Source organism: Populus euphratica, unplaced genomic scaffold, assembly GCF_000495115.2.
Source record: "Populus euphratica unplaced genomic scaffold, PopEup_1.0 scaffold72.1, whole genome shotgun sequence".
Classification (NCBI taxonomy): domain Eukaryota; kingdom Viridiplantae; phylum Streptophyta; class Magnoliopsida; order Malpighiales; family Salicaceae; genus Populus; species Populus euphratica.
In genome coordinates, this window is record NW_011499922.1 from 903,694 (window position 1) to 917,144 (window position 13,451).

The 13,451-nt window shown below is 32.7% G+C and overlaps 3 protein-coding genes across 3 annotated transcripts; 2 read left to right on the forward strand and 1 right to left on the reverse strand.

The window, feature by feature from the left end:
- Positions 1-2,494: 2,494 nt before the first annotated feature.
- Positions 2,495-7,038, reverse strand: LOC105135287 (glutamate decarboxylase 1-like). The gene is made up of 7 exons (XM_011040108.1): positions 6,791-7,038; positions 6,491-6,695; positions 4,176-4,376; positions 3,849-4,063; positions 3,481-3,734; positions 3,331-3,383; positions 2,495-3,203 (listed from the first exon to the last, which is right to left on the reverse strand). The coding sequence occupies exons 1-7, from the start codon at positions 6,874-6,876 to the stop codon at positions 2,727-2,729; spliced, it is 1,491 nt and encodes a 496-aa protein (XP_011038410.1). The 5' UTR covers positions 6,877-7,038; the 3' UTR covers positions 2,495-2,726.
- A 2,353-nt stretch (positions 7,039-9,391) lies between these two features.
- LOC105135312 (putative disease resistance protein RGA4) lies at positions 9,392-10,241 on the forward strand. Its single transcript, XM_011040130.1, has one exon. It carries the CDS (start codon positions 9,392-9,394, stop codon positions 10,226-10,228), a length of 837 nt encoding a protein of 278 aa, XP_011038432.1. The 3' UTR covers positions 10,229-10,241.
- A 4-nt stretch (positions 10,242-10,245) lies between these two features.
- On the forward strand, positions 10,246-12,196 carry LOC105135313 (uncharacterized). Its single transcript, XM_011040131.1, has 4 exons — positions 10,246-10,277; positions 10,401-10,589; positions 11,857-12,024; positions 12,139-12,196. The coding sequence occupies exons 1-4, from the start codon at positions 10,246-10,248 to the stop codon at positions 12,194-12,196; spliced, it is 447 nt and encodes a 148-aa protein (XP_011038433.1).
- Positions 12,197-13,451: the final 1,255 nt, after the last annotated feature.

The following is a 13,451-nucleotide window of genomic DNA, read 5'->3' on the forward strand; positions in this document are numbered from 1 at the left end:
TCATATTTCTTAAGAACATGACTGATATACAATTTGGAAGATCTTGAAAGAAACCTTTGCTAAGGAGAGTGCAGAAAACAAAGTTTTTATAATTAAAGACTTTATGAATTTAAAGTACAAATATGGTAAAAATGCTTCAGTGTACATAAATAAGTTCTAAAAGTTTCTAAATCAGTTGTTATTGATAAATCTTAAGTTAGCTGATAAGATACAAGAACTAATCCTATTGAATTAATTGTCAAATAGTTAAGAGACTTTAGTGGTATTACTTAGCAATTCTACTTCGAATGAAAAGATCACTTTAAAGAAAGTGAAGGGAAAAAGATAGGTCTCTACATGTCGCAAGTCAAGGTGATTAAAAAGGAGGTGAATGCAATTGAAGACTACTCTACTAATTTAGCTTTACCTTAATTTAGCTTCACCTTTAATTGCATTCACCTCCCTTTAAATCACTTTCTTCAAAATGATGTTTTCATTCAGAGTAGAATTAATAAGTGAAATCACTAAGGTCTTTCAATTATCCGCAATGAACTTAATAGAATTAATGCTTGCATTTCATCGACTAACTCAAGATTCATTAATGATAGTTGATTCAGGAACTCTTGGAATTCATGTATGTATACTGAAGTATCTTCACCATCTATGTACTTTAAATTCATAAGGTTTTTAATTATAAAAACCTTATTTTGTGCGCTCTCCTTAACAAAGGTTTCTTCCAACATCTTTCAATTCATATAGTAGTCATGTTCTTGAAAAATATGATTAATAGATTTAGAAGATATCTATTTTCTAATATTAGTAGTCGCCTTTCGATTAAGTTCATTCCATCTTACACTAGGCTTTATTTCTTTACACTCAAGTGGCAAAACCAAATCATTGTAATATAAGTGATCCTTCATCATTGTTTTCTATAAAAAATAATGAGAGGAAGTAAGCTTTATTATGTCTGAATCTTCCTTTTTTATTTTAACTGCATAAGAAATTCAATCTACATAACCAATGCGCTGATATTATTTTGTTAGGAAAAATTCAAATAATCAGACACTAATCTAGCCAAAAATGCATTCACAATTCACAAGTTTCAATCTTTTTTTTTTCTCTTTGTGCAATCAAAATTAGGATCATCCAATCAATAAAATAATACAATCAAACACACAAATCAACACTAAGATTTTTACAAAAAAACCAATGCAGGAAAAATTATGAGATTGTAGTCTAGATAAAAACTTCCACCATCAATAATTAATGGATTCACAAGTGTTCTTCCTTAGATATAACTAAGGAATACAACATGCATATCATGAATAACAATCTATTCTTGGAATACGACAAGTTTAAAGCAAAAATATTTGAGAAAAACTTACAATACTAACAACACCATTTTCTGATCAAGAAACCAGCTTGTACACCACCAATCTTCGATCCATCCGTCATAATAAAAAGCAACGTGTCTAGAATTAATTGTTAAAAATCTCAGCCTGATCCAACGGTTAACGAGCTGCTAATCAAAGAATAAAGACAAACTTTTTCACTGCTCTTTCTTTCTCTCGTGATCTCTTTTCCCTCTTTTGTTAAAAACCATTATGTTGCTATAGTAGTAATATTTTGTTTGTAAAAGAGGCAACCTATTACCTCTTATTAATTAATGTAGGGGTCCCATTATCACATGGTGCAAGACCATACAACAATGAAAATATTCAAAAACTAGAATCATGTAACCTCTGCAACTCCAGACAAAGTCTATTACATGATCAAGAGTATATAGGTCATTAAGTAAAATAGTCATTAAAGTACTATTTCTTAATGAATTTGATTAGAAGTTTAGCAGATGGTTCAAGGATAAAATTTATAAAGATATCTCGCATCCGGGCTTTAGGTTTTCTTGATTTTTGCTAGTCTTCCTAGTGAAATTTTAAAGATGACTAGCAAGTTCATGACTGGTTCTTCTAAAGATTCTTGCAAGTTTATGATGGAGGAAAACCAAAAAAGAAAGGAAAGAAACAAAAATAGATAGAAAATAAACAAAGAGAAAAGAGAAGAAAACCCTTTGGTCTTGCTCAGAGAGGAAGAGGAACTTCTCAGCTTCCTTAAAATCCTTCTCCCTCTCCCACCGGTTATATTTCAATTGGTGTGAAAATATTAAAAATTATTTTTAAATAATGTTTTTAAATTTTTATAAAATATTATTTAAAATATAATAATTCCAAACTCCACCTCCACTCTCAAACTAACCCTAACAAGGCTTAGATGTATTGAAAGGAAGGAATAGAAGGGAAAGGCAACTCAAGTGAACATTGTAATTTTAGTGGAAAGGCATATTTACTAGAAAAACTCATTTTAGTTGCAAATAGATATACCTATTCTCAATTGAGTACCAAAATAAAATGTTTTATTGATTATTAGGTCTCACATGTTTTAATTTCTAAATTGTATCCCTTTGTCAATGTTTGTTATACAATTGATGACAAGATTAATAGATACTTACAAAAGAAACTATTGAGAAGTAGGAAATATATAAATTCCTCGTTATCCTTGCTTGATTAGTATTCGAAGCATATCCGTTTTTCGATTTCCAAGATACACATAATCAAGTAGTTGCACTATAAAGAAACTCAAGATGGTACCCAAAAAAAAAACAATCCGATGGACAAGACGCTCAACATTATAGATAATAAAATTGCGAAAGTGAAATATTCCAGCTCAATCCATCGTGATCTTTCCATTCTCTAACACACACCATTCATCTTCCTTTGCATGACGAACTTCCTCCAAGCTGTAGTAATCTCTCTTGTTTTCTCCAGATCCCTCTTCTCTTTATTGGCCGCAGCTTCCTTCTCTTCATTAGCCAAAGCAATCTTGGTACTGATCCTGCATGGCAATGTCTCAAGCTCAAGTAAGACCTTTTCAATGTCAAGAACAAGACGTTCGGCGAGTGTCCGAGAGAAATCTTCACGGATCACCACACGCAATACAGTAACATGTTGAGCGTCAGGGGGCATGGTGTAGGCAGGCACAATCCAACCAAATCGCCTTAACATTTCGGATACCTCAAATTCCTTATGGCTGCTATTGTCCTTCAATGAAAAGGCCACTAATGGCACCCCATTGTCTTTTGAGACAATGTTGAACTTGCCTGTGTTCTCTAGTCCTTGTTTAAGCACCAGCATGTTGTCTCTACAATTTTCCATAACATTTTTGTATCCCTGTAGGTAAACAAAATTTGTTTATATATTTATATAAAAAGGGGGTTCGAAACTCGAGATCTCTTGATGAAAAAGGAACATGGATGCGAGTTAAGTTACAAGCTTATCCGCATATGGTTAGACTCACCTCATAACCCAAGCGGATGAGTTGGTAATATTGAGCAATAACTTGACTAGATCCTGCGAAAGATAAGATTAAGGCACATTGAGTTTAGTTTCCATTCATGAAATACTGAAGAAAATATTAAGAAATATGGATGTTCGTCAAGATTTATACCTTTGGAGAAGTTGAGGGTGAAGGTGGGTTGATCAACTCCAAGATAATTAATATGAAAAATAAGTTCTTCTGGCAAGTCCTCTTTGTTCCTCCAAACGACCCAACCAATTCCAGCATAGACTAGTCCATATTTGTGCCCGCTAACATTGATACTCTTCACCAACGGCAACCTGAAATCCCACTCAAGTTCTGGGTAAATAAAAGGAGCAATGAAGCCGCCGCTGGCCGCATCAACATGGATCGGAGTATCCCATCTACAGAAGAAGAAAATCAGCATCAAACAAAATGTAAATTGGAATACTCAGATTGATAAATTCTTTCATTCCCATGATATCATGAAGTTTACGAAAAAGAAAAAGAGAGATTACCCAGTTTCTTTGTTCTTCTCCACCAAGAGATCATTCAAGAGCTTAACATCTTCAAATTCTCCATTAAGGGTGGAGCCAAGGATAGCTGCAACACAGATTGTGTTCTCATCCACCATTTTCACAGCCTTTTCTGGATCCATCACATAGTAACCATCTCTAAGCTTCACCTCCTTCAACTCCACTTCAAAATACCTTGCAAATTTCTCCCAACACACCTTCAAACATGAATGAACATCACATCATTTGGTATGATTGTTAGCGCATTATGATTCTAAGTTATAACTTACAAGCTATCTAGTGGCGTATGTACTAATGATAATAGAATACCTGAACATTGGCTCCAGTGACAATGTTAGGCTTATCATAGGGCTTTCCTTCAGCTTTCCTCTTGTTCTGCCACTTTCTCTTGAATGCTAAACCAGCCAACATTATAGCCTCGGAGGATCCTACGGTTCCGACTCCAATTGCTGTCTCTGAGTCTCCAAGTGGTGCATTGAAGAGATGGGCTATTATGTTAACACATCGGTTCTGCATGCATAAACAATCATCAAACTGTTAAGCTCCTTTGGTCAAAATGTTCTTGAAAATTTCATATTTTCTACATCACCATTTGAAATAAATCATCGATCCAATTTAGAAGACAGACAAACAAATGTATCAATCAATAATTCACTCTGGATAGTAATTGCTACCATTTTTTTAAAAATATTTTTTCTTGCAGAGACTAATTTAATTGTAGCTAATGAATCCATTACTTTTGTTGATTAAAATCACATTGAACCTATCCAAAACCATTTTTTTTGTAAAATCATTACTCTTAAGAACTTGTTCTAGAAGAAATTTCAATTCTCATTTTTTTTGTAAAATCATTAAGCCGTGAGGAATAATCAGATTTTCTTAGGGGAAAGGATCATATGTTCAACACAAATCATGAACAACGTAATTTTTGTTGTTGTTGCCAAGAATCAAAGAGCCGTGACTGGTCCATACAGTACACTGACTCCATTCATTCATCTATCATCATCACTGGCTCCATGGACCAAAAGCGTACCTGTCCTTTTCTAGTTCCATTTTGAGAGATAAGATGAAAAAGCACTTCTGATATGGGGCAACTGGTCTAGTGGATTCGATATGATAAAACATGGAAAAAGTCCTGAAAGTACTTGTACGAGGAAAAAAGTGTCAAAAAGCTAAGAAACTCTTTGCATTTGGCAATTGGTTTTGGAAAAAAATCAAGCAAAGTAACAGAATTTTGTACAAAATAACATGTTCAATTCATAGATTTTCAGAGAGTGGATAGCTATAATTAATTTCTAACTTTCTATGGCCGGCAGTTGAATCATGCCGTGTGTTTTGGATGGCTCATCCTATCACCATCTACACAGCTAATAGTTCAATAAATAATTTGGGACCTACAACTACAAATCAATGGCTTCAATTTCGGCAAGAATGAAGACTAAAGTAATTCAATTTGAAGGCACTAACTATTCCGAATCCAATTTTCTTTTGCAGGAGGGACTAAAATGGTTGACATTAACCTAGTTTGTGTATATATATTAGTTATGGAATACATATAAACAAACCAGTTGATTATATAAAAAAAAAAAACATATAAACAACCAAAATTTATAAATTTATAAATCAAATAGTTGAAAAGGTAATTTGAAAAGCATTATTTTATATTCTCTTGATTATTTTATTATACTTGCCTCACCTAAACTTATCTACTCTCCTCTGCTTTTCACAGTAGATATCACATCACATATGATCTAGAAGTTTGAAAAAGAAATTTGAGACTGACATGCAATTTTGAAAGTTAGATGGATTTAATTTATTGTATTTTCTCTTCTTCTATTTTCATTGGCTGCCGCGTATTGATCAAACAGCCACAGCTTTTTGACTTTTTATGCGAATATAATTGTTTCAATTTGACTACTGATCTACGAAATGACATTGCTTTTAGCAAATTTGAAATCAAGTAATTGTCTTTATTAAATTATTATACAGTTCTGTGATGTGGCTGACCGAAGCCTGCCGGTCGAGATGTGCACATGGATATTATAAGTATTTTCCCAACAGTATACTCTTAAGGCGTAATCTCAGTTATAATCAAGATTTAGGAATAAATAATATGCTAATTAAAACGATGGAGGCACCAACGAACAGTATTGAGATCCAGTTCCTAAATGTTATCACCAAGAAGTTCAGCTCAAACATTAGATTTATACTAAAGAAATTAACCGTCCAATCTATATTGCATTCTCTACACTCATCTCAAGAATCGAACCTATCATGATTAGATTACTCATCAAAATTAAATTTCTTCACCATTGCTGTGCGCTTATAAACACTATTGGATTTACTTTGAAATTAATATCCCCACTCCCCACGAAAAGTTATGGCAATAGTTAATGTTATTAATTAATTATAATTAAGAAGGAACTACCTAGCCAGAACCAATCCATTATTTTAACGGATCGCCCCTACCCCATGTTGAAATCGATCGGTGTGAACTTGACCAGATTAAGATGATCTATATATAAAATTAGCTAGTTTCCAAAAGTTGGTCATGGGATAATTATTTAACCTTTTTTTTTGAAAAAAAATATATATGGGGTGTGTGTGTGGAGGTGATGACTTGCCTGAAGCTCAGTGGTGACAGGGTATTCATCCATGTCAACGTAGTTTTTGTTGATCGAAGCCATGATAAGCTTATCACATTCAGGCTCCATCCATGTGGTCACAAATGACGCTAGGTTAAGCCTAGGGTTACCATCCAGCATGAGCTCGTCGTTTATGATCTGAAAGGCTGCCTCCTTTGGGATCGAATTTTCTGGCATCTTGAACCTATCCAAAAGTGAAAAAAAATAAAGAAACTCCATTTTACATAGCTGATTTGAAGGAAATGGAACAGTAAATAAAGAAAATACATGATCAAGTACCTCGGAAGTGAAGCTCGGACATATCTCGAGGCGAAGGTTGAGTGAACGGAGACATCAGATTCTGAAGCTGTCTTGGAGATAACCATGGCTGGTGATCAAGAGAAATGTTCAGTACTGTTGATGAAATAGGAAGAAGTCAGGAATGAAGATGAGTGAGGGAAGTGACACCATGGGTAGGTTTATATAGTGATGAAAAGGAAAGGACGGTCACTGGTCAGCCTAAGTAGTTAAAAATAAAAAACAAAAAACAATGTTGGTCTAAATAGTTGTGCATATACAGTCATATTCCTCGCGATATAAAGAAGGTGTTGAAGATGATACATTGATGGTGGTGGCTTCCCTGCTAGCTACCAATACCATCTTGACTTTTGTCCAATACAACTGGCTCTCCTGTTTTTCAATTTACCCGCTTCATCATGCTAATAAGAACGTTCTTTGGAATCAGCAGGAGCTGTTGTTGGAATGAACTATCAGTATTTTATTTTTTCTTTGTATGGATTCCATGCTGGCACATTACTTTTTTTATTCTTCGGAACAGCTCCTCAGATTTATTTTTTTAAGTATTAGAAATATATAAAGGCATTGGTGAATCCTTTTCATGTATTTTATAAAATAATGTTGAAATCTCTTAAATATATTTTACAAAAATTTAGGTTACTTGAAAAATAGGGTTGATATTAAAAATATTTTTATATTTTTTATTTAAATAAGTCGTTCATAAAAATAAATTAATTAAATTTTTTTTGTATTTTTTAATATATGAGTAAGTCACCCATAAAATTTATTCTTTTCTCATTTTGTTTTTCCATCAGGAAGAATAGCTGAGATTATATGATTTTGTGTCTATACAAGTAGATTTGAGAGGATCATTACTACCTCATTTTCAAGTATATAGATCCTTTGTTAACTCCATTGTTTTCTTTTCCTTACAAACATACAATGCAAAGTTTTTTTCAAGACTTCATATTGTAAATATTTTAAAAAGAGAACAACTATAATGATTTAATTTTGGATTCTCCAAAAAAATTTGTTTATTATTTTATTTAGAAAAATCCAGAAAAAGTTAAGAAACAATTTAAAGTTTAAAAATATTTTTCTCTCAGTTAAATTGCCTTTTTCCATAAAAAATGAGTTTATTGAATAAATACAAGTCAAACGGTGTCGATCAAGATAAAAAAATATGTTTTGAGCCATTTTATATCAAAACTATCATTTTTAATGAAAACCAATCCCACTAGATAATACAGGTCAAACCATGTCATTAGGTAAAAAATATTTAAGTTCTAGACTAATTCAAGTTGAAACTATCATTTTCAATGAAACCAATCATATGAGGCAATGCGGGTCAAACCATGTCGATCGAGGTAAAAAATGAATTTTATGTCATTTCGGTCAAAACCATATTTATAGGGCAATATGGAATAAACCATGTTGATCAGGGTAAAAAATAAATTTAAAGCTATTTTGGGTCAAAATTATCATTCTCAATCAAAAATATATTCATTGAGTCAATACAAGTCAAATCATGTCAATCGAGATAAAAAAAAAAGAGTTTCAGATCATTTTAATTAAAACTGTTATTTTCTATCAAAATCATGTTTATTTAAATGATGCTGGTAGAAAAATATTTTTCAATATTTAAAATTAATTTTTCATTGATCAAAATTAAAATTAATCACAACTAACCAATTACAAAACTCTAGAGCAATCTCTAATTTGAAATATTTAGTTCCTTTGAATTATTAAATTGCAATTCTAATAAAATCTTCATTTTTTGTTAATAAAAAAAATTGTAGCATCAAGCAACTTCGCGTATGGACAAACACTACCTTTTAGAGCCCTTGTAAATAGAAGTTCTTCTTATCAAACAAACGAAGTTCAGTAATCTTCTTTACATACAATCCAGCCAGTCCACTCTAGTATGCAAGCATTCTGCCCCACCTTGAAAAACAATAATGTCCTGAATTCGTTGATCAAGAATTAACAAGCTATTAAAAAATTAATTCAAAATTGGCAGACTCCCTTGTTGCTCTTATATTTGATATATACAGAATATAGAGCACAGTGTAGCAAGTGAACATATGCATATATACATATAGATATATAAATTTGTTCTTTTGAACTTTTTAGTCCTTTTTATGATAAAGGAGACTCATTGTACTGTTACTTCAAACAACTTCACCTAACTAAAACTAATTAACAGTGATACATCATCACTATGACACTATCATTATTGACAATTCTTCAGATTTTAAAGTAGGATAGGTCATGATAATCTTTGATCAAAAGCATCTCAGATTCTGACAGAGGCATCATCACTTGCTTTTGTACAAACGTTCTTTCTAGTACTCTTGTGCTTGCTGCTCAAGAAGCTCCAGGTAAAGGATACATGCATAGGAAGTTTGTTTCCAAAGTAAGAGATAAATTATCTGGAATGTCAGAAAGTAAAATTACAGGCGTTTGTGTTGTCTTCACTTGGATATTAGATATTGATGATACTCGTAGCTACATATCAAGAGGATTACCTTTGTGAAAACATAACTTCACTCTCATCTCAATCATATTCCTATCAACCACTTCTCCTCTCCTCTCATAAAGAAAATGGAAGAAGCTTTTGCAATTGACATTGCAAAATCCCTTTCAGGGAAGTTAGGCTCTGTTGCTGCTGGAGAACTTTGTTTGGCATGGATGCTCGAAGCTGACATTGCACATCTTGAAAAGAGATTGAAAGCCATCAACGCTGTGCTGTCCAACGCCGAGAAACAATCAACAATTGAAAAGATTCGTCTATGGCTCCATAATCTTAAAGAAGTCTTGTATGATGCGGAGGACGTGCTGGACGAATTTGAGCGCGAAACTTTGCGAAGGCAGGTGGTGAAAAGTACAGGAAGTACCAGCAGAAAGGTACGACGTTTGTTTTCAGGTTCTAATAAGATAGCATTTCGTTTAAGAATGGGTCTTAAGATAAAGAGCATCATAGAAAGACTATCTGAGATTTCATCTCTTAAGTGTGACTTCAACCTCAGCGAGCAGACTAATGATTATAGTCATGAGGAAACAGAGATGAACCGATCCTTTGAGAGATTTTCTGGTCTTATTGGACGAGATGAAGACAAAGAACGCATCATCAACCTGCTAGTAGAACCTTTTAATGTTGATGATGCTCATCCCTTTCTCTTTTCGATAGTTGGAAAGGGAGGATTGGGGAAGACTGCTCTTGCCAAATCTGTTTACGAGAATGAAATTGTAAAATCTCATTTTAAACCGAAAATGGAGGCATGTGTTTCAGATGGTTTTGGCTTAAAACAAGTGACACAAAAAATTATCAAATCTGCGACTGGGGAAAGATGTGCAGATTTGGATGGGGGTAAACTAATACAAAAACTTGAAGAAATTCTGAACGGTAGGAATTACTTGCTTCTTTTGGATGATGTTTAGAATGGAGATGCTCTAAAATGGTTGTTGTTGAAGCCATTGTTATCAAAAGGTGCTGGTGGAAGTAAAATTATAGTAACCACTAGTAGTGAACGTGTTGCTGAGATTATGGGTACTGTTGCTGCATCCAACTTAAGTCTTCTTGGTCAAGAGACTGTCTGTCGTTGTTTTGCAGGTGTGCATTTAAGGAAAGGCAAATGGAGTTCCATCCAAATTTGGTTGAGATTGGGAAAGAAATAGTAGCAAAATGCAAGCAAGTTCCTCTGGCAGTGATTAACTTGGGGACTCAAATGTATGGTAAGACTGATGAAAAAGAGTGGGGATCGGTGAGAGACAGTGAGAAGTGGGAAGAAGAAGGGAGATGGTATTTTACCTGCCCTGAAAATAAGCTATCAAAGACTGCCTACTCACTTGAAAAGATGTTTTCTATGTTGTTCGGTTTTTCCAAAAGGTTATAATTTCATGGATCTCGTATTGGTGCAATATTGGATGACACGTGGACTAATTCAATCATCATCCAAATGAGAACTCGGAAGATTTTACTTGCGTTATGAGCGCGAGTTGTTCTCAACATGTTTCTTCCAGGATTATGTGGATGAGATGTTTGTTGTTTCCTTTAAAATGCATGATCTTGCATCATCCTTGTCACAAAATGAGTGTTCAATCATACGGACTCTTTACGAAAACTTATAATCAAAGGTTGTCCAAACACTAAAGAATTGCCAGATTGCATAGGTAATTTAAAGAAACTTCAAAATCTTCAAATTGTAGATTGTCCGACGTTGAGCAAAAGGTGCCAAAGGGAAACGGGAGAAGATTGGCCCAAGATCACTCATATCCTTGAAGTTGATGTTGATGACTATTGAAGACACATCTAATCAGGTACAAATTATGAGATTTAATATTATCATGTTCGGTTTCACGTTTTATTCGATTCTTCAATTTCTTTCATCGTTTAAGTTCTAATGGGGTTAATGCTGATGGTTATCCAGGGACTTCAATTTGTTCGATGTTGTTGCTGATACTCTAGCTTTTTCAAATAAAGAAGAAGAATGTTTGCTGGGGATTAATTTCCATTCTCTGTGTGCTTTTCTCGTAATCACTGCTGGTGATTTACTTGCCTAATTGCTTACAATATTTCTGGATTTGTTCATGATGTTGTCGTTCAGTTCTTTTGCTAGTTACGGAATTTTCTCTCTCACTGTTGACCTTTGGTTTAGTTTCTTGCAGTGAGGTTCCTGTCGGCTAAGATCTTCTACAATAGTTAGTTGCTAGCAAAGATCATCTTGAGGCTCGATGTGTCTGCCTTGTTTAATTTCTCCTTCTTTTGTTTTCTTTGCTAGTTGTTTGTGATTTTTTGCCATTGATAAATTGATGAACAGTTGGTTTTTATCACCTCATGCTTGCTCTAATACTTAATGATGAATAAATTGATGAACAGTTGGTTTTTATCACCTCATGCTTGCTCTAATACTTAATGATGAATGGATGATTATTCTTCATGCAATATTATAAACAGATCACAGACAGTTCCAACTCCTGTCCAAGGCCCTGTGGTGAAGGCTGAAGGCTGCAGTCTGCATTTTAAAGAACCTAAGCAGTTATAATGCTATGTCAACTTCTATTTACAGGGAACCCAAGTTCCTGGATCTCTTGCTGGTGCAATCTCGGATGGCACATGGACTCATACAATCATCAAATCCAAACGACGACTTGGAACATGTTGGCTTGTGTCATGTCCGCGAGTTGATCTCAAATGGAACTCTATCAGCTTTGCCAGGGCAGAAGAACAAGACAGAGTATATCACGATATTACATCGTAATTAAAAGTTAACTAATTCATTCAGAAAATCTGACTTGCTAAATCATTATTAAATTCTATGTTTGTCTGATTTTTTCCCCAGCTTTCACAGGGTTTCTGCTGATGGTTATTCGGGGACTTCAATTTGTTCCATGTTGCTGCTCTCGTAGTTCCTGCTGGTGATTTCCATGGTTTTTCATTGTTTGTTGCTGCCATGTTTCTCGTTCCTATGCCGTGTTCTAATTTTTACGATATTCCTGGAGTTGCTCCCGATGGCTGCCACTCAGTTTTATGTGAAATACTGTGTGTGATCATCTAGATATTGTATTTAACTTAACTTTTTTGAATATTGTGTGTGATCATCTAAATATTTATGCTTAACATATAAACTTGTCCTTCTAAATACTGATTTTTTTTTTTCATTTGGGATTTATATTCACAGAGATTGAAAACAGCATAATCCTGGCTTTGGATATTAAAAGAAAAAAACCAACCTTATGTTTCAATGATACAACAGTCATTAAGAATTTCAAACCTACAGCAATGACTCATTCATGAGTTTCCACAGACCTGAATACAAACACTTAAAAGATAGTATTGTCGCCAAATAGTTCATGTTTCTTCCTCTAAGCCTTAAGATAATTACGTTTCAAACATTGATTTTGTAGAAACTAAAATAATATAATTTTAATTATTTTATATATAAAAACTCATCTTAAATAATCTAATAAATAATAAAATTAAAAAAAATTCAATTAGAAAAATAAATTAACATAACTTGAATTAACATGTAAAACTTAGATTATAAAATTAAAATAATTTCATAGAAAATAAATTATAAAATTTAATTCTCGATCAACTCAATGTTAAAGAATAAAATTAAAAATATAAAAAACCATCTAAATCAACCAATCAAGCTGATAATCCAAGTTATAAAACTAAGATAACTTTGTAGAATATAAACATAAAAAAATTATAAATTATATTTTTTAATCAATTCAATACCAAAAAAAAAATTGAGTTAACCATTCTAACATATAACTTTAGTCATGTGATTATAATAATCACATAAAAAACAAATAAAAAATTATATAGTTTAATTTTAAATTAATTTAATATTGAAAAATTAAATTGAAAAAAATAGTGAAATAACAAAAATAAATTAATTAATCAAATTAACTTAATAATATCAACTTAATTTTTTTCAAGCCAAAAACACATTTTTAAATATTTAAAAATAAAATAAATTATGTCAAACACTGTTGAATAGCACAACACTATGGACAAGAGAGATGACAAAAGGAATAATTTATCAGTTTAAAAAAATCATGAAATATAAATGATAGTCAACTCTTATGTCTTATTTATTTTTATATTTTAAAAAAATTAATTTTTTTATTTTAAATTAATTTTTTATATATTTTT

Bases quoted from the DNA above. Each gene is read 5' to 3' on its own strand.
- LOC105135287 (XM_011040108.1), bottom strand. From the start codon at position 6,876: ATGGTTATCTCCAAGACAGCTTCAGAATCTGATGTCTCCGTTCACTCA. The intron at 6,696-6,790 runs GTACTTGATCAT...ACTTTTGGATAG, and splicing joins GTCCGAGCTTCACTTCCGAG to GTTCAAGATGCCAGAAAATT. The intron at 3,384-3,480 runs GTATAAATCTTG...TATCTTTCGCAG, and splicing joins CACCCTCAACTTCTCCAAAG to GATCTAGTCAAGTTATTGCT.
- LOC105135312 (XM_011040130.1), top strand. From the start codon at position 9,392: ATGGAAGAAGCTTTTGCAATTGACATTGCAAAATCCCTTTCAGGGAAG.
- LOC105135313 (XM_011040131.1), top strand. From the start codon at position 10,246: ATGGTTGTTGTTGAAGCCATTGTTATCAAAAG. The intron at 10,590-11,856 runs GTATTTTACCTG...TTCTATTTACAG, and splicing joins TGGGAAGAAGAAGGGAGATG to GGAACCCAAGTTCCTGGATC. The intron at 12,025-12,138 runs GTATATCACGAT...CAGCTTTCACAG, and splicing joins GGGCAGAAGAACAAGACAGA to GGTTTCTGCTGATGGTTATT.